Source organism: Drosophila navojoa, chromosome 5, assembly GCF_054131105.1.
Source record: "Drosophila navojoa isolate 15081-1374.11 chromosome 5, UAZ_NAV_1.0, whole genome shotgun sequence".
Classification (NCBI taxonomy): Eukaryota; Metazoa; Arthropoda; class Insecta; order Diptera; family Drosophilidae; genus Drosophila; species Drosophila navojoa.
Genome location: NC_142893.1, coordinates 3,952,608 through 3,975,477, shown reverse-complemented (window position 1 = coordinate 3,975,477; position 22,870 = coordinate 3,952,608). Strand labels below are relative to the sequence as shown.

Genomic DNA, 22,870 nt, shown 5'->3' with positions numbered 1-22,870 from the left:
ACAAACAAGCATACATACATACATACATACATATATATGTTATATTTGCCTGCTTGTAGTTGCTGCTTGGGTACTTATTGAATATGCAACTTTAAGAGCGCCCACACACATGCATATACATACATACATACATTTATTATATATGTATATAATAAGGCAGCAAACAATCTGAGGAAGTAGTAGAAACAGCGGCAGTACAAGCTACACGATTTTCAAGCCAAATCAAATGCTTAAAGCATTGCATACAAAAAAGAAATCAAAGACACACACACACACGCACACACCCACATCTACACACACAGTCACCCACACACACACACAATCAAAACAAAGCAAAACAAAATAATTTCTTATAAATGAAAAGTGAGGCAGTTGTTAGAGATGAGCGTGCGGCAACCGAGATATTGCTAGGAATGGGAATTTAATAAAGGGAAATTCCAATGAAATTGCCTATTTAAAAAACTATAGATAATCTTATGAAATAGACCATGTTCCGGGAAAAGCTTTCGGCATGCATACACATAAATATATGAGTACGAGGAGTGCTCAAAATATATATGAAATATATAATATAATATAATATTAATATATTATTATAATTTGATACATTTGAGTGCAAGTGTTTCCCAATCTTCGGCTGACTTTGAGTACACTTTTTTTGTGATCTTGTGCAGCTTTGGCCTCGGTGTCGTGTTTATCTCCTCTATCGTAACGTAGCGCCGTCCTTTCATGGAACAGGCAAATGTGACAAAGCGCTGCTTGGGGAGATTCTCCCTCGTTTTCGATGGCTGCCGCATCGTTAGGGTCTTGTTTTTGGATAACAATGTGGAAGGGATTTTTTGCTCCATTTTACCTTATTGCAATTTCAAAAGTCCAAGAACGCCGCAGCTTATGAGCAAGCTTGAGTATATAAGAAACATGGGAATCAAAATAATATCACAAAAAAATCAAAATAATTAAAATCAACATTTGCGATACTTTTTGTACAACACTCGAATATTTTATATATTTATATTACACATTTATTTAAACTCTTACCTCCTCAATATTTTTTGTTTAATAATTAAAGCATTTCACTCAAAAATCAAACTAATTTTATAATTTCTAATAATATTTATGGAAAATGTTTGCAAAGCTACTGAGTTATTGCTTTTGGACAAGCGAGTAATATTTATAATATATATTTATAATATATAATAATCTAATAATATCTAAATGAATAATTAATCAATTAATTTAGTATGCAGTTGCACTACTATTTTCATGACAATTAATTTATATCTAATATATATAAATAATCAATTAATTTAGTATGCAATTGCACTACTATTTTTATGAAAATTATTTTTTATATCTATAGTAAAATTAATATTAATATTATTAAATTATCATCAATATTTTCACTTCCATTTTCATCTCAACTCTGCAATGCTAATAAACTAAATACAATCAATATTTAGTTAATATATCCCGTTTCCACATGTTATATACATACATTCATATATACTACTTTCATGCGGGCTTATTTGGTATGCATAAGCCACACACACACACATATATATGTATATACATATATGTACATATATGCATATATTTATAGCAGATATATTGCTATAATATATATTGTGTTCATGCCATTCACAATTTAAGCTATTGATCACACGCTCACTCATATTTGCAGCAGCACGCCCCAAATAGCAACATAGCACACACACACACACATATATATATATATATATATATATAGTAAAATGTTATCACATCGTGTTTATCGCAAAATGCCACGCATAAGGACAACGACAGCGCGGCACGGGCTAAAGGACGCGCTCGCAGGATTTCAGCGACAATTCCCATTGTGGCCAAAAAATTGCTAAAGTCAAGCGAGCAGCACCGTCTCTCTCTCACTCTCACTCTCACTCTCACTCTCACTCTCACTCTCACTCTCACTCTCACTCTCACTCCCTCTCTCTCATTCACTATCTCTCCCTCACTGTCTCTCTTATTGTTATTGTTGTTGTTGCTATGATGACGCCGTTTTGGCTGTTATTATGCTTGGCATTATCATTGTATCGTCCTCGCCCTCGTCCTCGCCCTCTCCTAGCTAACGTCCCTACCGCCCCCTCTCTCGCCCTTTTCGTCTGCCACAGCTGACTTTGGCAATTTTTATTGTCCAAGTTCTTGTTCTGTTCGCATTCATTGTGGGGAGAAGGAGAGTATATTGGTTGTTCTGCCATATGTGTCTCTAGCTAGAAGCATTGGAATTGGTCCAAGGCAGGAATATGGGTTGGAGTATTGGGGGCATGGCAAATGGAATAAGACTTTATCTCTTGCGGCTGCACAGTTGACCAAGTTTCGTGGATATACTTGTTGTTGATGTCTCCTCAAAGCAGCTCAAGATGTTATTGAGAGATAGGGAAATCAGTTAATAAGTATATCTGCAAGAGTTATTTTATTTAGGTCTAGCCTTTCAAACTTATCATAGGTGTCACAGTTGGCATTCTCTAAGAACTAACTAATCTCTTGACCTTCGCTTTCAATATATCTACTCCATTTGTGTTTTACTTTCAGCTAAACCAAATTCCGTAGATCAAATGCTTAAGGATCTCTCTGAAAAGATGATATATCCATCACAGCTTTCATTTTTGGCTGAAGCTCTTGATTGGTTAGCCTTCTCTTCGAACTTTAGACAATAAACCTAGATATGAATAGGTAAATCTATTAAGAAGGAAGGTCAAGAGTCTATCTTCCACTTCATATATACGTAAGTCTGTTCATACTTAGGTCCCTTGACTATCTCCCTACCCTTCCTTCCCCTTAAACAGCACCTCGAACGCGCATTATGCAGTCGGCTATGCTCAACTGCAATTTGCTTCGTTCTTTTTCTTTTTTTCGTCTCGCTCGTCACTCTAAGACTTTAAGGGTTGCAGGATATGCTTGGCGTCTGTCGGTCGCGGCGCCAAAGTTTTTGCTCTGCTGCTTTTTTATGACCTCTGTGAGCTAGAAGATGTGCCCCTCGCTGGCTGCGCTAGGCTGATGCGACTGCTGCTGCTTCAGCTGCCGCTGCTGCTGCCGCTGCTGCTAGCCAGAATTGATTGATAAGCTTTTTGTAAACAGTGTCGAGTTTGGTTGCTTAGATTTGCACAGATTACGCATACGACGCGTTGACGGCATCTCTGAAAGTTGAAGAAGGGAAAGGAGTAGGAGTACTCTATTCCGAATTGTTTAACGAGGGAACACCCTTAATACCCGAGTCGAGCTGATATGTCAAGCGAAGAGGTAGCCCAAAAATGGAGCATTCTATGTGATTTACTTGTGGTATAATCTATCTGCCTACTATATATGACGAAGGACTTGGAATAAGTTGAGATGAGATTATTTTGAAATCGATTTAGAAATTTTTACAAGTTATCGATTAATTGAAAGAAACTTTATCTGGGCTATTAGAGAAGTTACATGTAAGGTATAGGGGAGACAGGCGAATGGGTAGGTGGACAACAAATTAGATAGACAGATAAGAGACAGAGATAGACGGATGAAATGACAATAAAATAGGAAAAAGGAAATGGACGAACCTTGGAATCGACCTAAGAAGATAAAAGAATGAATGGATGGATAACTAGGTGGTTAGATGGACAGACGGATAGACACAAAGATGAAGGTGAAGGCAAATGAACCGATAGATAGACGAGCAGACGAATGGAATGGCATATAGAAAGACGCACAGACTGACGCACGGACAGAAGAAGACAAGATATGACTGCATTGAGTCCACTTTACAGCTGGACATTCCATATCAGAAAACCAATATACCCGATCCAGAACAGCTTTCAATTGGGCTCAAATGGGCATAAAAAGTAGCCCCGACTTTTGAGTTATCATTGCAGCAGCTGCAAGTCTCTGACAAGGATATTAACATACTTTAGCCATAAAAACAACAAACAGCAGAGCAACAACTGCAAAAGCTGAGCAATAAAAAATATACCAACAACAACAACAGGAAGAAGAAGAAGAGGGAGAAGAAGAGGAATAACAACAACAACAACAACAAATTGTGCCACTAATTTGAGCCACGTTGAAAGTTTTATGAACCACCGGACCAAAGTTAAATATGCGGCTAATTACGTGTGTTACATTGTGTGTGTGTGTGTATACGAGTGTGTGTGTGTGTGTGTGTGTGTACAAGCTAATTGCATTTTTTATCGCTCCATACGACTCTTTAATGACCCAGCGCCAAGCAGCGCACTTGACCCCCAGTGAATCCATCGTCCTGGCGGCCAATAAATCAGGCTGTGCAAGTTTATGAATTTTACGATTTTAACGAGTCCTTCAAGCAAACAAAATTATCTTAACTTTAGCAATAACAAGAAAAAAAACAAAAAAAAAAAGGTAAAGTAAAATGTAAACTTTAAAAACGAAATGTTTTCCTACACTTCGCTGGCTTACGAAAGTTTCACGGCGAAGTGAAACGTTTAAGAAATGCCAAAGGACGAACATGAAGTTTTTCTTTTGTGAAAAGCACATTGAAACCAGTTGCCAAAGTTCTTAGTCATGCTCTGAGCTTAGCGCTAATAATACTAATAGATAGATAGATGATATATGTACATAGATGCTGATGATCCTGAACTTTTGCTGTGAGAAAATGTATGAAGATAATACTTTATAATAAGTCATTAAATCAAGCAGAAGATAATAATTTATAATAAGTCATTAAATCAAGCAGAAGATAATAATTTATAATGTCATTAAATCAAGCAGAAGATAATAATTTATAATAAGTCATTAAATCAAGCAGTTAGGAAAGAGGATTACGACTATAAACACTCATAAATTCTGATAAAATCAAAAATATATCGATAACATCAAATCAATGTATTATAAAGCATAATAAATACAAATTATTACAAATTATTCTAAAATTCCTTTAATACAATATTATCAAAGAGCGTAGAGTAGTCTAAGCTCAATATTCATGCAAATTTATCGAGAGCAATCGATAACTCACACACATTCACACACCAGCGGCACGGCTTTAAAATCAGCGCAATATATATCGCTCATATCGCTCGTTTAAGGCGTCAAAGTTCATGTCAGCATATTAAATATTTTATAGACGTGAATCAGTTTATGTTTTTTAAGTTTGCTACATACACATTCTCTCTGCTTCTTCTGCTGCTGCTGCTGCGCATTTTTTACGCGGTTTATGACACAAGTGAAATATAATTCATATTCTAAAAAAAAAAGCAGTAGAAGCGAAAAAAAAAACCAAAAATTTTAATGCCGCCTGAAAAATAACGTCCAATAAATAATCCTTAATGTGCCTTTGTGTCCCATGTCCTGCGCGAACAACATGACTATGTGTGTGTGGGAGTGCACGTACGTGTGTGTGTGTGTGTGTGTGAACCATACCTCAAAGCTCAGCTCTTCCTCTGCTTCTTGGCCACCTTCATACATTATTTTGCGCTGGTTTTGTTGGGCCGCGTGTGATTTCGCTTTACACGTCTCCTGTTCGCTGTTGCGGCTTTTATGTTATTGTTGCTGTTGTTGTAACCACAGTCGCCCAGTCGCCATGTATATAGTACATATATAGCTCTTGTCAAGTCGTGACACTGTTATGACTTGCCTTGTCGCCGCCGCATGCCACCTACCATGTGAAACAATTGCCACGCCAAATTTGTCAGCATTTCATCGCGCGCCCAACAACAGCAAGAAAATCAAAGGAGAAAAATTTATATATGTACACATATATATGTACATATATATACACATAATAAATTGCTAGATTTTCCGATTATATTTGTTTTTAATATAAATACATATATATATACATATACATATATATTTTTGCATAATTTCATGCATGACTAGCTTTGAAAGCACATTAAGGCCTGTAGCGCACTTAATGGGTTCGAGATTTCAGCTCAACACATTTTTGATGAATGATTTTCGAGAGGATTAACATTGGCCTTTAAAAGCACATGAAAGCCTAGCGTGAGATAATATCATATTAAAGCTTGCATAAAATTAACTTTGTAAGCAGCTTAAAGCTTTAATCCTACATGAAGGTCATCAAGCTTGGATTAAAAGAAGCTTAAAGCTTGAATTCAGATTTTTAAAGTGTTTGAATTTTAAATGAGCTTTGCAAGCCGACTTAAAGTTCAAATATTCGATAAGCAGTTATCCTGAGAAGTAATTTAAAGCTTTTTAAGCAATAAAAATTAATTACAATAAGTTTATGGAGAGCTTTAAGCACTTATTTGGGCTTTACAAAATATATATCAATCAATTTAAACAAATAATTTGATTTATATTTTTTTATATTTGTGTTACTATGAGTTTTACTTAACCAAACCAAAAGCTTTAGGCAAACATTTGTGCAACAAGGATTTTCTAAAAAGCTCACTTAAAGCTTCACGCATTTCCTCAACTATTGTCTCCCTCAATGCTGTTCAGTTTGATTTTTTTCTGGGCTCGAAGCGACACCAGAACAGCTCACGCGGCTCCATGCGAAAGCCCTCGATGCTGGCCATCATGTCGTGCACGGTGCGCTCGGCGGGCAGCAGGCGGAAGCGTAGCACCATTTGATAGATGAGCGATTTGACCTCCATCAAAGCCATGCGATTGCCAATGCAGCTGCGTTGACCCACACCAAAGGGCAGATAAGTATTGGGTCGTATCTCATGCTTGTGCTCCTCATCAAAGCGTTCGGGTCGAAACTGTTCCGGCTCCTCGAAGTTATCCGGATCGTAGTGCAGCGCTACAATGGGTATATGGACCAGATCACCTTTGCTCAGTTTCAAGATCGATTCGCCCGCCTCATCCTTCAGCTCAAAGTCCGTCGAGCACATGCGATCAATGACCACTGCAGGCGGCCATTTGCGTAGCGATTCCGAGATGATGCAATCCAAATACTTCATGCCCATGAGGCTATCGTAGTCCAATGGCTTGCCCGCCAGCTGCTGCTCCACAGCTAGAATTTCCTCGTAGAGTTGTTGCTGCACGTCCGGATTCATGAGCAGCTCGTAGGCGGTAAAGCTCAGGCAGGTGGAAACGGTCTCAAAGCCAGCAGAAAAGAAGAGCAGACATTGTGCCAGGAGATCCTCATCATTGAACTCAGCGGCCGGCTGATCCTGATCCGATTCCTGTGCCTGTTCCGGCTGCTGTTGCTGCTGCTCCTTGAAGACTCGCTGCGCCTCCATCAGCTGCTGAATCATATCGGGACGCACAATGTTCTGCTCCCTGCGCTGCTCCATGGCGCCAAAGACCAAGCGCTTAAAGTACGCCACATTGTTCAGGTCCATAACGGGCACGCGCAGAGCCTGAAGAGAGAGAAATGAGAGTACTTAATGAATATCGCTTATAGATCACTTAGAGATCCTTCCCTTACCTTCATTATCTTTGGCATTACAATGTAGAGAAAGACCTTGATGCCGCCCCAGAAGCTGAATTGTAATAGCCGCTGTCCGAATGTGAAGAATTCGTTCTGTTCATCCACAAAGCTGTTCACCTGCACCCCGAAGGCCGTCGAGGCAATCACATCGTTCGTGTAGCGTGTGAAGAATTCCTTGAGCTCCAGTTCAATGCCCTGTTCCTCGCTAGCCTGTAGCTTGCGTTCCACATACTGAACGGCTTCCACATTGCAGCTGTTAATCAACTCAAACATGAGACGAATCTTGGCACCTGTGAAGGCAGGTGTCAGCGTCTTGCGCATCTCTTTCCAGCGTCGATCGCGCAGCGATAGCAACGATCTGGACATTACAGAAATATCGCCAGTGTCGTGCTCATCGCCAATGGCCTGCCGATGATTGGTAAATACATCGAAGTGCTTGATGCCCACCTGGCGTATCAATTCAGCATCCGCTAGGTAGTAGAGCGGCTCTCGCAGATTGTATACGCCGTAGACCTTGTGGTGCTTCAATCGCTGATGCAGCTGAATGCTGTGCCTCACATGCGAATCGCTACCGAGCATTACGCTCAGCGGCACATTGCCGAAGAAGGGCAGTGGGCGCTCATGGGCCACGCCCCGGCGCTTGAAGTATGCAAAGCTGGATACGGACCATTTGTAGAAGAGCGCGCCAAGAAATGTCAGCACAAAAAACAGCTCGACGAGCGCCATTAGAGGAGGGATGGAATCAAGTCGAAATGCGCGAAAAACAATTACCAAAACACTCTACTTTGCGTCTTACTCAGCCGCCCGCTGAAACGCCACTAAACACTCAACGTAACCGCTGCTGAGACGTACGCTCAAACCGGCAATTTGTGTGATTGTGTGGGTGACGAGAGCGTAAGGAATGTAAAGAGCGACCCAATGAGAGTGTGTCACTGTGTGTGTGTGTCAATGAGCATTGCAGCGGCAGCGTGAGTCAAAGAGCGAAGCAACGCGAGCAGGTAAAGAACAAACGAACAACACAAACAAATAGCAATGCGAGCACGTGATGAGTGAACGACAGAGAGAGAGAGACAGGGAGAGCGTGATGATTGCTAGCGATACAAGGGCAAAGTAACTCACAAAATTAGCAGCAAATAACAAAATTTGTTTGTAGCGCATAAATAGCCAACAAATAAATTGTGTAAGCAGTAAATTATGAAGATTTGATTGGTACTCAATAAGGCCTCGATGCAAATAAATCAAAGTGGCATATTTACATATATATGTACATATGTTGTATTTAAAATATTATATTATACTTATACTTACTATATTTATTTTATTTATTTAATCGAATATCAAGCTCAAATCAAAGGATTAAGTAATGTAGGTGTATATGAATATAAGCTGATTGCGCAAGTATAAGATATCAAATGCAGTCGACTCTCTTAACTGCCATATAACTGTGTATGTTTGTCTTGCGAGTAAGAGAGTTGAGGTAGGAGTCAAACGCTGAACAGCGCTAAGCAAATAACATAACAGATAATTAACACGTTATATGTGAGTGTAAAAGAGAAGGCATGAAGAAGCGAGCATAGCATTGCATAGGTATATTTTCCCAAAACTCATTCTCTTGCTCATTCTCATTTATATTGGAAGTAATGCAACTTAAATACTCTTAGGGAAATTATGAATTCCCTAATAAGAGTTTGTATTTCGTATTAATATATAAATTTGGTAACTTTTAATTAAAAATCCTTTTTTTAACAAATTGAATTTAAATAAATGCCTTATTCTGCTAAAAATATAATAAAATAGATTTATAAGTAATGCATATTTAAGCAAATCAGCCTGAGGATTATTCTCTTTTAATATAAAATAAATGTAATAAACTAAAACAATAAATTTCACTCACTCACTTCACACTCGCCCTCATCATAAATCAAAACGTTTTAATCTTCATTCCTTATTCTCTGATGGCTTAAATGTAACTCAATTTCAGAGCATTTCATTAGAAATGCGTTTTGAATTTGAAAATGGCATTTGCTAAGCTGACAGCTTTCCATATAAATCCATTTTGCAGTTGATGTCAAAGAAGGAGAATTACCACAAATTATGAAAATCTTCTGCAGCTGACAGACTTCATTTCGAAAGCAATACAAATTAATCTGTTGTTCTGTGTGGTAAATCTAATATTCAGCATGTGTGGCTGATGCTGATGCTCGTTCCTCCTTTGCTCCGTTGCTCAGTCCCAACTGATTTGTCATCAGAAACTGTCAGCAAGCAGCATCAACTAATTTCAACATTAATCCCCCTAAGTGACTCAACTATTTATTATAAAGGACTTTGTCAAACAAAGAAAACAAAGCAAAACACACACACACACACACACGCACTCATGTGGTTCAAGCAGTTGACAGCAGGTGCACCACCATCATGCGGCTACGTGCCCAAATCCAAAACCGAATCCAAATCCGCTACCTAGGCGACGACGACCTGTGCTCAAAAAAAAAGTAAATAGAGGAGAGAAGAGAAGAGAGGAGAGAAAAGGAGAAATAAATGAAAGAAAAGTTCTAGCAAAGCTTTGACACTGATCCAATACCTGAACATGAGCGGGCAGTCACAAAAGTTTGCCATACAAACAAACTGTTATACTTGACAATTCGAGTTCGGGCGTCAAAGTTGACAGCCGAAAGAATGTTTGTTGTATTGTAGAGATAAAAATAAGACAAAGTTTATTAGAACTTTAGAAACAGCTTAAAGAGATTTAGCAATATCAGTTCAAACTGTTATATGACAAAAATTTTAGTTTGTAATATATTCAAGTGTTTCCGATAACACAGTATATTAGAATTCTCAGAAATAAAGATTCCATGCACTCTCTATGCTGATTTTTGCTTATTGAGAAGCCTTGAGCAATTTTTAAAGCTATAATACACAATTAAGTATAAAAAACTTAAACTGTTATACGCTTTCCTGTCTGTATGTTCTTTTAAATAAATATACATGTATATGAGAAGTTTGTTGAACTGTTTGATTGTCACAATTCTAAAGATTGTTCCACACATTCAAGACTTAGACACATAAAACCTATCCTAACTTTTATAATATGCCACTTTTATATCTTATATACTTATTATAGACATAATCTAATTACTCTTTATAAATACTCTTATATAAATACAAGTTTCCACTCCATTTCATAACTAACTTCATAATATTCTCTCCTCAAGTAGATAATTCTCTAGTTATATAACAGTTTTTGCTCTTTCGACTTACCCACATTTATATTATTTTCTAGTCAGCCTTCGTGGCATCCACTTCCAGCTTTCACTTTATCACTAATTCCTGCCGCAGTAGCAATTCGGTCAACTTTAAGAACTTTTGGCAAGCGAACTCGAAAAATCTTCTCAATTTTTTTTGTGTAATCAAATCACGTCTGAAACAAATGACAAAATTTGGTTGCATTTAGTGAATATTTAGTGTGAGCATGGGAATGAAGAGTAAGAGTGAGAGTGTGAGTGTGTGTGTGTGTGTTTGAGTTTGTGGGAAAGTTAATGGGAGAGCTCGCCTGTGTGTGTGTGTGTGGCAATTGGACACGCGCCAAGCGGTTGAAAATGAGAATCTATTGCCTTGATGGGCAAGAAATGAGCGCAATCCAATGGCAAATCTACAAAAATGCAAATGTCATTTGATTTGCCTTGTCCTCTCGCTCTCTCTCTCTCTCTTATATCTCTTGCTGTCTCTGTCTTCGGTCTGAGCGCGTGCTCGGCTCAATCACAATTCACAATTCGCACACACCAAAAAAAGAGAACAACAAATACTAGAAGAAAGTGCGTTCAGCACACCGGCAATAAGTGATTGTCTATTGTGTGTGCTGAACGCATCCAGTTTCCAGCTGCCTTTATTGTTAGGCAAATATATATTTCTGTGGAATAAAACTTTCGCCACAAATAGAGCCAGCTCGTTCGCCACGAAAGAGAGATGCAGATATAAATGGCGAGTGCGACAGAGATAGCGAGATGTCTAATGTGTTTACATTGGCAGCAAACCAACAAAGAGCAAGAAAACTTGCTAAAAAAAAAAAAAAAAAGCAACAACAATAACAACAAAGACAAGCAGAAAAAAAAAAGAAAAGAAAATTTCATCGTGTACTTCAAGTTTTCTTCCTTTATTTTTTCCATTGTTGCTCTTGCTGTTGTTGTTGTTGTTGTTTTTGCTGTACATTTCATCGCCATGTCCCGTTGCTGCCGTCTGTCCATATCCTTGTCCTGCCGGCTGTCGCACGTTGTCCTCGGGGCCAGACCAATGCGAATTGGCTCCGGTTCTTGTTTTTTTGGTTTTCCCTCAGTTTTTCTGGCTCTTTTTTTTTTTGATACCCTATACCCCAAACGAAGTGTGTAAGTAGGGCATATTGTTTTTGGGCATTTATGTGGAATAGGGGGAAGAAAGATTGACGTGTGTAAAGCTTATAAAATTGATCCTTTTTTCATCAGTTCCTCTCGTTCGTTGGTATCTTCAATCCACGCAGCTATAAGAGCTAGAGAATTCTACTCTATAAAGCATTCATTCTTGATATATACATTTAAGACTAAGAAGAGTAGAATATCCGCCTATCACTCTCTCATTCCATCTGTATCAGATCTGTATAAGAATTCGGGAGCTAGAATCAATTGCTAGTCGAAATCTTTAAGGGCTAAGGAGTTAGGATCAATCAAATTCGTCTCATATCATCAACGATTAAGAAATTCTTCACCTTTTTACACCCATAGACATATCCTAATGGGTATCTCCCAGTCGTATAGTCTATCGCTCAGTCCGACACTAAAACAGTCTTACTTGTTTTCGGTTTTTCTTGCTGTTTTATGTGCCATTTCCATTAGAATTCAAGTGCCGCAAGACTTGAAAGTGAACTGGCCCTCAAGGCTGCTCGTTAAGTGCGGCCACCTCTATCGCATTCTCTCTGTCGCTCAGTCTCACATTCTCTGTATATCTCTCCATCTGTGTAATATGCGCTTTTATCAGCTGCTACCATACATTTGCTTTCTGCTTTGGTTTTAGCCAAATCAAACATCCCATTGGATCGCATCGCATCAAAGCAACGCCAAGCATTTGCTCAGTGCTATTTCTACCAATTAGTCCAAATGTTTTGCTTTAATTAATTACGACTAATAACTGCTCTTCAATACGACTAAACAACAACAGCAACAACAACAAATACAACAACAACAGTCAGCCACAACAAGAAATTCAACAACAAAACATGCGACAGCGCAAACATTTGCTTAGCTTCATGTAAATTTTACCCTCAGGCTAAGTGACTGTGACTGTATGCGTGTGTGTGTGTGAGAGAATGCGTATGTATATGTGTGTGTGTGTGTGTGTATGCTGTTATGTATAAACACGCACTTGGCATATTTCTTAAATAATGCTTATCTGCTTTCGAGTGCCAGCTGGCCTTAAACATTTATGCCTCACAGTTTCGCCTCCTGCCACGCTGCTTCCGTCCTCCTCCATCCCCGCTCTCCCAGCATCTACTGTCCCACGCTTCTCAGCACTTAAACACAGCCTCCTGTATAATTTATTTGTTAGATTTTCATTAAAAAACAAAAAACAAAAACAACCTTACGCTTAAATCTGCGCTTGGTCAAAGAATTTAATAACTTTTACTTGATTTTCGAATGAAAATCCCGTGCGTAACCTCACTAATGTCAGAAGTTTCCTTGCTGAGGAGCTAAAAGTTAGATTTAATTTTAGACTTATGCTCTTATATTTCATATTTGTCTCTTGTGAAGAGTGTTCACAAGTGCTTAGAATTGTTTGTGTGTGCTCTAACCTAAGCTCATTTATTTCTAACCTAACCTAACCTAACTTTTTCTTCATTGTGCCTGCTTGAAGGCCATTTTGTTTATGAGTCTGTTGCCCATTTAAGGCTATATTCTAAAAACTTCTGTTGTTAAGCTTGTGTGTATTTGTTTATGTTTGAATAATTTGGTATTTTTGGTTACTCAAACTCAGCTTAGCTAATTTATTCCTTTGCTAACCTATGCCAAGTTATTATAAAATGTTTTTTATAGTAAGATTTTAAGGACAATTCTGGGCCTTTTTGTTTTCCCATAATTCATAGTTCATTTTCTTTCCATAACAAAAACCCTTGACAAAGTTTCCTCCCTTTCTATATAATATAAACTTTTTCTCCAGCTAAGACATTTTCACACATCTGTTTAGCCAGCTGCATAAGAAATGCTCTTCGTATTATTCCCATTTTCAAGTACTTCAAATGGAAGTTATTCGATTTCAATTTGCCCAGTTTTTCGTCTATCAATTTTTTACCATTTCATCTTATGCAGCTCATTTGAGCTGTAAAAAAAGCGAATCAAGCGCATTGCTCGTGCTCTTTTTATAAGCACATTACGTATACGCCAAGTGTTGCGCGGAGAGCAATCGACGAGCCATGCTCCACATCTACTTTGAATAACTGCTTATTGGAGTGCCAAAAATAAATATATATGCACATGTGAATCGATGGATCTACATATATATATATATATATATATATGCATATATGTATATAGATAGATGTTTTATTGATAATCGCGCCATAAAAACCTTACAAACTGCATAACGGATAAATAAACCCTTTACGCGCATTACCAGTACCAGAGGAGAAGAGAGAAATCGGCGAACTATTGTTGTTGCTGTTGTTTGCTTAGCATACTAATTTATGGCTCGTTGTGGGCATTTTGCCGATATGTGTTTTATACAAATACATTTTTCAGACATATATATTATCAGTAAATCGCCGACAAACAAAAGAACAGCGCAAAATGCCAAAGCTGCTGCATTTAAATGTTTATTTGGGGTTTTGCATTTCAAATTTATGATGCAAAACAAAAGCCGAACACACAAAAACGAACCAAAATGATTGACCGCATATTGTTTTCATATACATGATACCCTAAGGCGATTGCAATGCTAGAAGTGGGTAGACTAAAATTAAAATTTAATTTATAATAATACTTTGTATAAATATATGTAATAAAAATGCGAGTAAAAAATCTCTGAAATCCCCTGAACTCTTCGAGCAATCGATATTTCAAAAATTATTCGCAAAAACACACTCACCCGCCTCTTCCCTCCCTCGCCCTTCCCCTCAAGCACCCTTTCCTTTTTGCACCTCAAGGGCACTGCATACATCAAGCACACAAAACTTCCAGGATATTTTCCAGCACTGAACTTCTCTCAAACATTTCCAAACTCACTTTTTTTAAGTTTGCTAAGTAAATCCTAATTTGGCAATAAATTTAATGCAATCGATTACGAAAAACATCTGCATTAAAATATTAAAAACGCAATTTATAGTAGTCTAGCCTCCATATTGTTAGAGTTTCTTATTGATTTGTGTTGGAGTAGTAAGAAGAAGAAGAAGAAGATGGCGAAACAGCCGAAACACACCTGTGAATACGTGACCTTTCAATTTATGCGAGCAGCGAACCAAATCGAAAACATTTTTTATGTCTCTGCCCCCGCTCCTGCCATCAAAATTTATGACCACTCGCTGAGCCTACACACACACACACACTCGCACACATGTATATGTGTGGCTCTTCAGGCTCTCATCTGTTCATGCCATATTCGATTTTCCCGTTTAGCCTGCAGCATTTTCAAAATTCGTCTGACAAATATTTGCCTGCCAGGGCAGGCGCTGGCCATAAAGCGTTTTTTTGAAAAACAAAAATAAAAGCGAAAATGAAAATGAAAATAAAAATGCTGTCATGGCCAGTGAGTCGGGTGAACAGTGCTTGATATGGCTGACGAAATTATAGCCAGCTCTCCGCTAAAGCCGAAACTGAATTTTCGCGTACAATTCTCAATTGGTTTTTCTGGTTAGGCTAAACTAGTTGACTTCAAATTGACATTTGCCTTGGTCCAGTTGACTAGTTGTGGCCGAGAGTCGTTAGTTCGAGTCACAAATCACAGTCACATAGCTGAGCTTAACTGTCCGGCACACACACACACACACATGCACACACGTACAGCTTTATCATACATCTGCCAGTCGCATACCACATATGCAGCACCCTCCTTCTCTCTCTCTCTCTCTCTCTCACTCTCTCTCTCTCTGTGCACACTCATTCAAATTTATGCCTAAGCGCTGATTATGACAAATATGCCACGCTTCACTGACTGCGCTTCGCTGTCAGATTTGGGAAGGGTGCGGGCACTACGACCCAAAATGTCGACCCCTTAAAGCGCTTATTGTGTTTCGCTTGGCCTGTTTTTTGCCTGCTGCTCGGTCATTTTACGCAAATCCCAAAATAAATACGACTCCTTATTATTAGCATCAGTATACGAAGGCACACACGTACACACACACCCACACACGTCAACATAGCCGCGCCCCAAATAAATAAAATAAACCAAAAGGCAGCAGGTCTCCCGCACTTCCCGCTACCCCTCCGCATTTGCCCTCACTAATGACACATCAGCTGGAGGGAGCTTCTACTGCTATTTCTTCTTCTTCTTCTTCTCGTTTCCTCCTCCAAAATGGGGAGGCGAGGCGATGCGTGTCAACAATTATAATGTGCAAATTGTTTGATGTATGTCACCTGCCACATTTGCTTTATTGCCGCTCATTAGAAATGCTCAGCCATCAGCTTTGCCAAGGCAGACAAATAGAGAGAAGCAGCAACAAAAAAAAAAAAGGAAATAAATACAAATACAAATAAAAAATACAAAATACGAACCCAAACACACACACACACACACACCCACACACGGCTAACCAAGCCCACCCACGTATCAACATCGGCTGACAACAATGACACCTTCCATTAATAGCTGTTCCGTTGATGTGTGGCATGCACTGCGCGAAAAATTGGGGGCGGTTCAAACTATGCTAAATATTGTAATAAATACATAATTGTATTAAATATATATATTAAATATATAGTAGTCTATAATAAGTATGCAATAAATTTGTAGGTAACAAAGTACTTAAAGTTAAAAATATAACAAAGATATAAGTATATAATTTGTAATTTAAAAATATTAAAAAAAAAAAAAACTATATATAAACTTAAGATATAATAATATAGGTTTATAAATAGAAGACTCTTAAAATTTATTCGAATTCTATTATTGTTATTGACAATATTTAAATACAGCAAACAATTCTCAAAAAAAAATAAATAAATAAATAAATAACTAAAATAAAATAAAATTAAAAAAAAATGTATATATAATATAATATATAAAATTGCACTAAAAATTTAATGAATCTATCGTTTTATCCATATTTGAATATTTTCTAAAAAATAATCTCAAGGCATTAGCTGAAATAAATTTAGAATAAATTCGGATATTAAGCAGCTTTGCTTTATATTTAATTAAATATATAAAATTGCAACAAAAATTTAATGAATATATCGATTCATCTATATATAAATATTTTCTCAAAAATAATCTAAAAGCAATACCCAAAATAAATATAGAAAAAATGCAGATATCAAGGAGCTTTACTAGAACATCATCAACTAGATTTCTCTAGCAATCTCAAAACTTACGATTGCAGTGCATTTCTCTATAGAATAATTTGGCTCTTGGCTTAACAAATTTTTGGCTACATTTGGCTTATATATGTGCGTATTCGTCGGTCTCTATGTCTCCTAGAGGTTTTAGCTGCGATTAATGACAGCACATCGCAAAGATTTTGCCTGGCTGCGGGCAAAACAGGGTATAAAAAGAACAAAGTCAACTTGATGTGACATTTTGATGAATGGCAACTGAAGTTATATGAGATATATATATATATGTGTGTGTATGTGTGTGCATGTGTCATACCGGAAAGCATAGCCAACGAGCAATTTGGACACACAATTTTGCATACAAATGGTTTTTGGCTGGACAATTGTAGCGATATTCCAGTAATTTGGTGACTTTTGTCGGGTGTGTGAGTGTGTGAAGTGCACAAATATAACGTATACGCATTTTGCTGGCCATGAAACCAATCAGCGAGCTTAGCCAAATGATGAAAACCAAAGAATATAACAAACAACCCGTTGGCTGTTGCCAACAACAATGGCATCCATAACTAAGCTCAGCTCTAAAGCCCGACAAAAGCAAACACAACAAACAAAGCAAACAGAAGCAAACAGACAAAGCGCAATAAGAATGGTGATACTCTAGTTGGGTGTAAGCGACTGCATAATGCTCGTTTAGGGTTTATACATATATAGAGTAAATTATAAAAAAAAAAAATATGTACATATATATGTCTATATATAAAAGGATATATGGAAATATTTTTTTGGAGAGGAGGAAGAATAGAGATCCTTTGGGCCTTGATCTGAAATGCTATTATGTATGCTGCAGTTATGTCATCTATTTGTAGGGATATTCAATAGGTATTCAAGCACTAAGCTTAGAGTTCTTAAAGTGTGTGTGGAAGTGTGAATATAGAGCCCTCAAATTGTATCAAACACGCCATATATCTATCATCTATCTATCTATCTATCTATCTATCTATTTATCTATCTATCTATCTATCTATCTAACTATCTGTCTGTCTATGTATGTATCTATCTATCTATCTATCTATCTATCTATCTATCTATCTATCTATCTAACTATCTGTCTACCTATCTATCTATCTATCTATCTATCTATCTATCTATCTATCTATCTATCTATCTATCTATCTATCCTATCTACCTATCTACCTATCTATCTATCTATCTATCTATCTATCTATCTATCTATCTATCTATCGATATAGATCTATCTATCTATCTATCTATCTATCTATCTATCTATCTATCTATCTATCTATCTATCTATCTATCTATCTATCTATCTATCTATCTATCTATCTATCTATCTATCTATCTATCTATCTATCCATCTATCTATCTATCTATATCTATCTATATATATATATATATCTATCTATCTAACTATCTATATTACGTGGCTATATAAAATTCTCATGCTCTAGCTTTGAAACATAAAACACTATTTAGCACTATATGTAATATATAAAGTACTTTTTACAGAATTAAGAAATTCACAATTTCACACCATCCCAGCTAACTTATCCAAATCTCGTAATATCTAAACAAATCAGAATATATATAGAACACTTATAAACAAATATACCCCTAACTCAATGCCTTGGGCATGCATCACAAAAGGAGGGCCAACAAAAAAGGATTATTTTTGATTATTTTGCGTGCCACAAAAACAAATTTGTAGCTTTTTGTTGTTGTTCTTTTCTCCCTTTTCTTTTTTATATTTTTGGCTATTGTTAGTGCTCGCACGGCCTGGCCATAGGAAACACAGCCAGATAGCATTTAAACCGACTTACTGCCTAAAAATATAAAAACGAAGCAAATAAGCAAGTGTAGCGCTTTTTAATGGAGCTGCTAACAAGCGAAATGAATGAGCCGCAATCGGACTGCTCTTCATTTCAATGAACCGCCCTTCAAACGCAATTTCAGCCCAGACCCACGCATTATCTCAGTCTGCCTTTGATGCCCCTTAAATCATATTCCTATCAAAGGGTTGCTGCTATCTTAAGTGTTTCTCTTCATTCTGTTGATGGCTACGGTTAAGTGTTGCCATTAACTTAATTAATTGTACTTAAAATAGACGTATTAAATGTTAAGTACAGAGTTGCGAAACAGCTGCTGAGTGCTGCTACTCGGATAACAGTCGTGGAAGATGGGTGATATAATAAGAGGTAGAGCTGGGTAATAATTTATACAGAGCAAGTAATACTCATCAAAATGTGTTGATGAAACAGTATTACTTATATAATGACTTCATTATACAGCATTAGTTAATGCTACATAATGCTGATATAACAGTGTTGGGTAATATCATATACAGAGGCATACAATAACACAGCTAAGATATGAAATGTTCTCTAATGAAAAGTTCTCAAAGAATTATTAAAGAAAAATCTAACAGATATGTTAAAGATCTGTTAATTAACAGCATTTTATGTTAACAGTTAGGGGCGCACAGGGTATTCCCAAGTCATTTTACTTGTTTTTACACTTTAGCTACATAGCACAGCTGAAAGCCAGTCAAGTAATATGAATAACAAAAAGTCCTTATGCGTGTCGACTCAGGCGGTAAGAAATAACAATGGTACAACAACTGTAACAACATCAGGAAGAAGAAGAAGAAGAATAACAAGAAAATGCTCAGCATGTGCATTAAACAAATCTAAGACAACATTTCATGGGGCATTCATGAAACTTGTTTATTTTGGCTCAATATGCTAAGGCGGTCTAACCCACCTCACTCACACCAACTGTCTATCTCTCTCTCTCACTCTCCTTCTTACTGGTTCTTTCACTCTCTCTCTCTCTTTTTAGACTTACAATCCTTGTGGCTAACGAGCTGGTTTGGCTCCAACAACAACAATAGCACTAGCAACAGGAGCAACAAGAAGCAGACGCAACAGCAGCAGCAGCAGCAGCAGCGACGTCGAGACGGCTTCGGCAACGTCGATGCTGGCGTTTACACGCTACAGCAGCCGCATAAATTTCCGCTTCAATTGGACGTGTACGGCGGTAATTGCAGCTTTGATTACCAGCAACACGAGCTGCCATCCGGACATTACCAACAACAACAACAACAACAACAAGAGCAATCAACACTTTTCATACAACAACAAAAGCAACTGAAAAATCGGTACAAAAGCCAGCGGGAGCAGTGGAGAATTTCGGGAATATCCTCCAATATCAACGAGACGAGATTTATTGAAAGTTCAGCGGGTAATGTAAAACAACAACAACAACAACAGCAATAAGAAATCACAGCTGCAGCAGCGCCTTCACGCCCTGCCATCAATCAAAATCTAAATTAATTTTCTTTTATTTTTATTTTCATTTTCGATTTTCATTTACATTTTCTTCCTTCAGTTTTCGCCTCTGATAACAGCAGGCGTTGATATTCGGCATCAGCTACAATTGTTTGGATTTTTGCGGCCAACAGAAATTTGCATACTTTCATTATTTGCGCGCATATTAAACGATTTCTCAGTTGCCCAAAAAAGTAGGCTACAATATTTTCAACTCCAAAATTAGCATATGAATTTTAAAATCTACAAAAAAATTCGGACTTAAAGTTTGTGAGAAGCTTTAAGCAATAATCGATATAGATTTTAGGAAGTAAGATGTGAGAGATAAGCTGCCAATTAGGTAGTAAAAAGCCTGTTTAAATAAAATAATAAATATAAAAAAAAATAAAATAAAAGATGTGAGAGAGAATAAATTAAAATTTCTAGTGGAGAAAAAGTTTTTAAAGAGTTTTTCTTCTTTAACAAAAATATATAACAAAAATATTATTTTATTTTTTATTTTTTAATTATTATGTAAGCAGAAATTAATTGTTTTTACTATATAAAACTTGAGAAGTAATTTATAGCTTTTATATATATTTTTTTTAAATTTAAAATAAATAGGTTTTTTTTTAAATTAATAGATTTCAATAAATTTATATAATTATAATAAAAATTAACATTTAAAAAATGGAATAAAAAAATTCTTTAATATTTTATTTTGCTACCTCTTTGAATATATTTTTTTTTTTTTATTTTTAGTTAAATCAAGTTGCAAAATATGAAATATATTAAATACATGTAGACTTATTGACATATTATTTATTTATTATTTTTTCACAGCCACAGCCCCAACAATGGACGATATGGTTTACCAGTGCAGCAATCAAAATTCTATTTACGTCCTCAATGCCGGCTACAATGCAGCATATGGCGTAAGTTTAATTCAGCAAACATCTTGTAAGGTCGAATTGGTATGGTCAAGTGTCCGTGTGTTTGCAGAACTTTGGAGCAACGGCAGCAGCAACAGGGCGTGAAATGAATGGCAGCAACAGCAGCAGCAGCAGCAACGGCAGCACCAGCAACGGCAGCAGGACAACGGGCAACAGGACAAACAATTCAATTGGGGCAAGTTGCTCGAGTGCCGCCTGCAGTTTGCAGCATAAATTCAAAAGTTTCGGCACAGCCAACGGGTCGTCAGCAACGGCAGCTGCCATTGCAGCGGCAGCCGTCCAAGCGGCAGCAACAACAGCAACAGTTGCTGTTGTCACAGCAGCAGCAACAACAAATCCGGTCGCTACATCAATGTCAACCGCAATGTGTTCACCGGCAACGGCAGCGCTGCAGAAATTGTTCAATTGCAATGTGGCTTCCATCGGCGATGTCTGCCAAAATGTCAGCCACAGAAATCAGCAGCACCAGAGCCACAATAACAGCACCAACAGCAACAGCAGCAACAGCAGCAGCAGCAACAACAACAACAACAACAGCAACAATTGCCCAGCTGGGAGTCATAACAATGGCTGCCTGTCAGCAGCGGGCTTGCATAGATGCCGCAGCGACACGCACGAGGGTGCAGCAGTTGCAGCAACAACAACAACAACAACAGCGGCAGCGGCAGCAGCAGCAGCAGCTGTTGGCGCTGTGGCCAACAGAAAAAAGTGCACCAATGTCAAATCAACGCTTATTGCCAAGAAGACAAAGTTTCTCAAATTTCTCGAAGAAGAAAAATGGCGCAGCAACCAGCAGCAGCAGCAGCAGCAGCAGCAGCTGACACCGGATGAAACGGAAGCTTGTGGCGCCACACAGCAGCCCAGCAGGTAGGTGTGGCCTTTGCCCTTTCCCAACCTCCAGCTCTCATCTCGTTCAGTTGTCTGCGGCGAAAAACTTATAAATTCTCATAAATGTTATAAGGCATATTGCGGTGCCAAAATTGTGGGCAACTTTTTATGGGGCACAAGTTTATTGGGCCAACGGAATTGGGCGAGAGCTCTCCCACACTGTCGCTCGCACGCCATCTCTCTCTCTCTCTCTCTCGCACACTATCTCTTGGCAAAATATGCGCGAGCATGACAACAACTTTGTCATTAAGTTTGCCACGCAGATAGAAAACTTGGCCCAAGTGAAGGCTTTATGAAAATTCTAGGAAGCGCAACGTAAGCAATCGAGAGTCAAATGATTTATCGAATCGAAAGTTTATCGATAACAGCTATGCAATAGAAAGCAATGATAGTAGACTGAGTGAGAAGGATAAGAGAGAGAGAAACGCAGAGTAGGGTGGAGAATGATAGATAGAGAGGGTAAGAGAAATTTAGAAGGAGAGAAGAAGAGAAAGGGAGAGTAGAAGAGATGACAGATAGATAGACAGATAGAGAAGGAGAGAAGAAGAGAGAAGGAGAGAAGAAAGATAGGAGAGAAGGAGATAGAATGCTCCCAATGAGTTTATAATGCTGAACCTTAATGTTATTCCTAAGTGTTGAACAACACTTAAATCAGAGGCTTTTCAATATTTGAGTAGACCAAAGCTTTTATATATGATTCAAACAAATTCAACTTCGTTTTGCATCCCATTTTATAATGCTGACCGATACTTAAAGTGGCTGCTGTTCAATATGAAGCACACGTACGACGCTTTAATCTAATATTTATTGCTA

At 37.6% G+C, this 22,870-nt stretch overlaps 2 protein-coding genes across 3 annotated transcripts in view; one reads left to right on the top strand and one right to left on the bottom strand.

The window, feature by feature from the left end:
• Positions 1–22,870, top strand: part of LOC108653939 (uncharacterized) — a 42,007-nt gene that overhangs the window by 7,362 nt on the left and 11,775 nt on the right. Inside the window, exons 3-5 of one of the 2 annotated variants that reach the window (XM_089261332.1) lie at positions 19,750–20,151; positions 21,060–21,151; positions 21,219–22,036. In XM_089261332.1, coding sequence (XP_089117458.1) covers positions 21,074–21,151; positions 21,219–22,036 — 896 coding nt within the window. In that variant the 5' untranslated portion in view covers positions 19,750–20,151; positions 21,060–21,073. The remainder of the gene's footprint in view (positions 1–19,749; positions 20,152–21,059; positions 21,152–21,218; positions 22,037–22,870) is intronic. The other variant, XM_018104896.3, reaches the window with a different exon arrangement.
• On the bottom strand, positions 5,832–8,263 carry Cyp9c1 (Cytochrome P450 9c1). The gene is made up of 2 exons (XM_018104903.3): positions 7,385–8,263; positions 5,832–7,316 (listed from the first exon to the last, which is right to left on the bottom strand). Exons 1-2 carry the CDS (start codon positions 8,111–8,113, stop codon positions 6,447–6,449), a joined length of 1,599 nt encoding a protein of 532 aa, XP_017960392.1. The 5' UTR covers positions 8,114–8,263; the 3' UTR covers positions 5,832–6,446.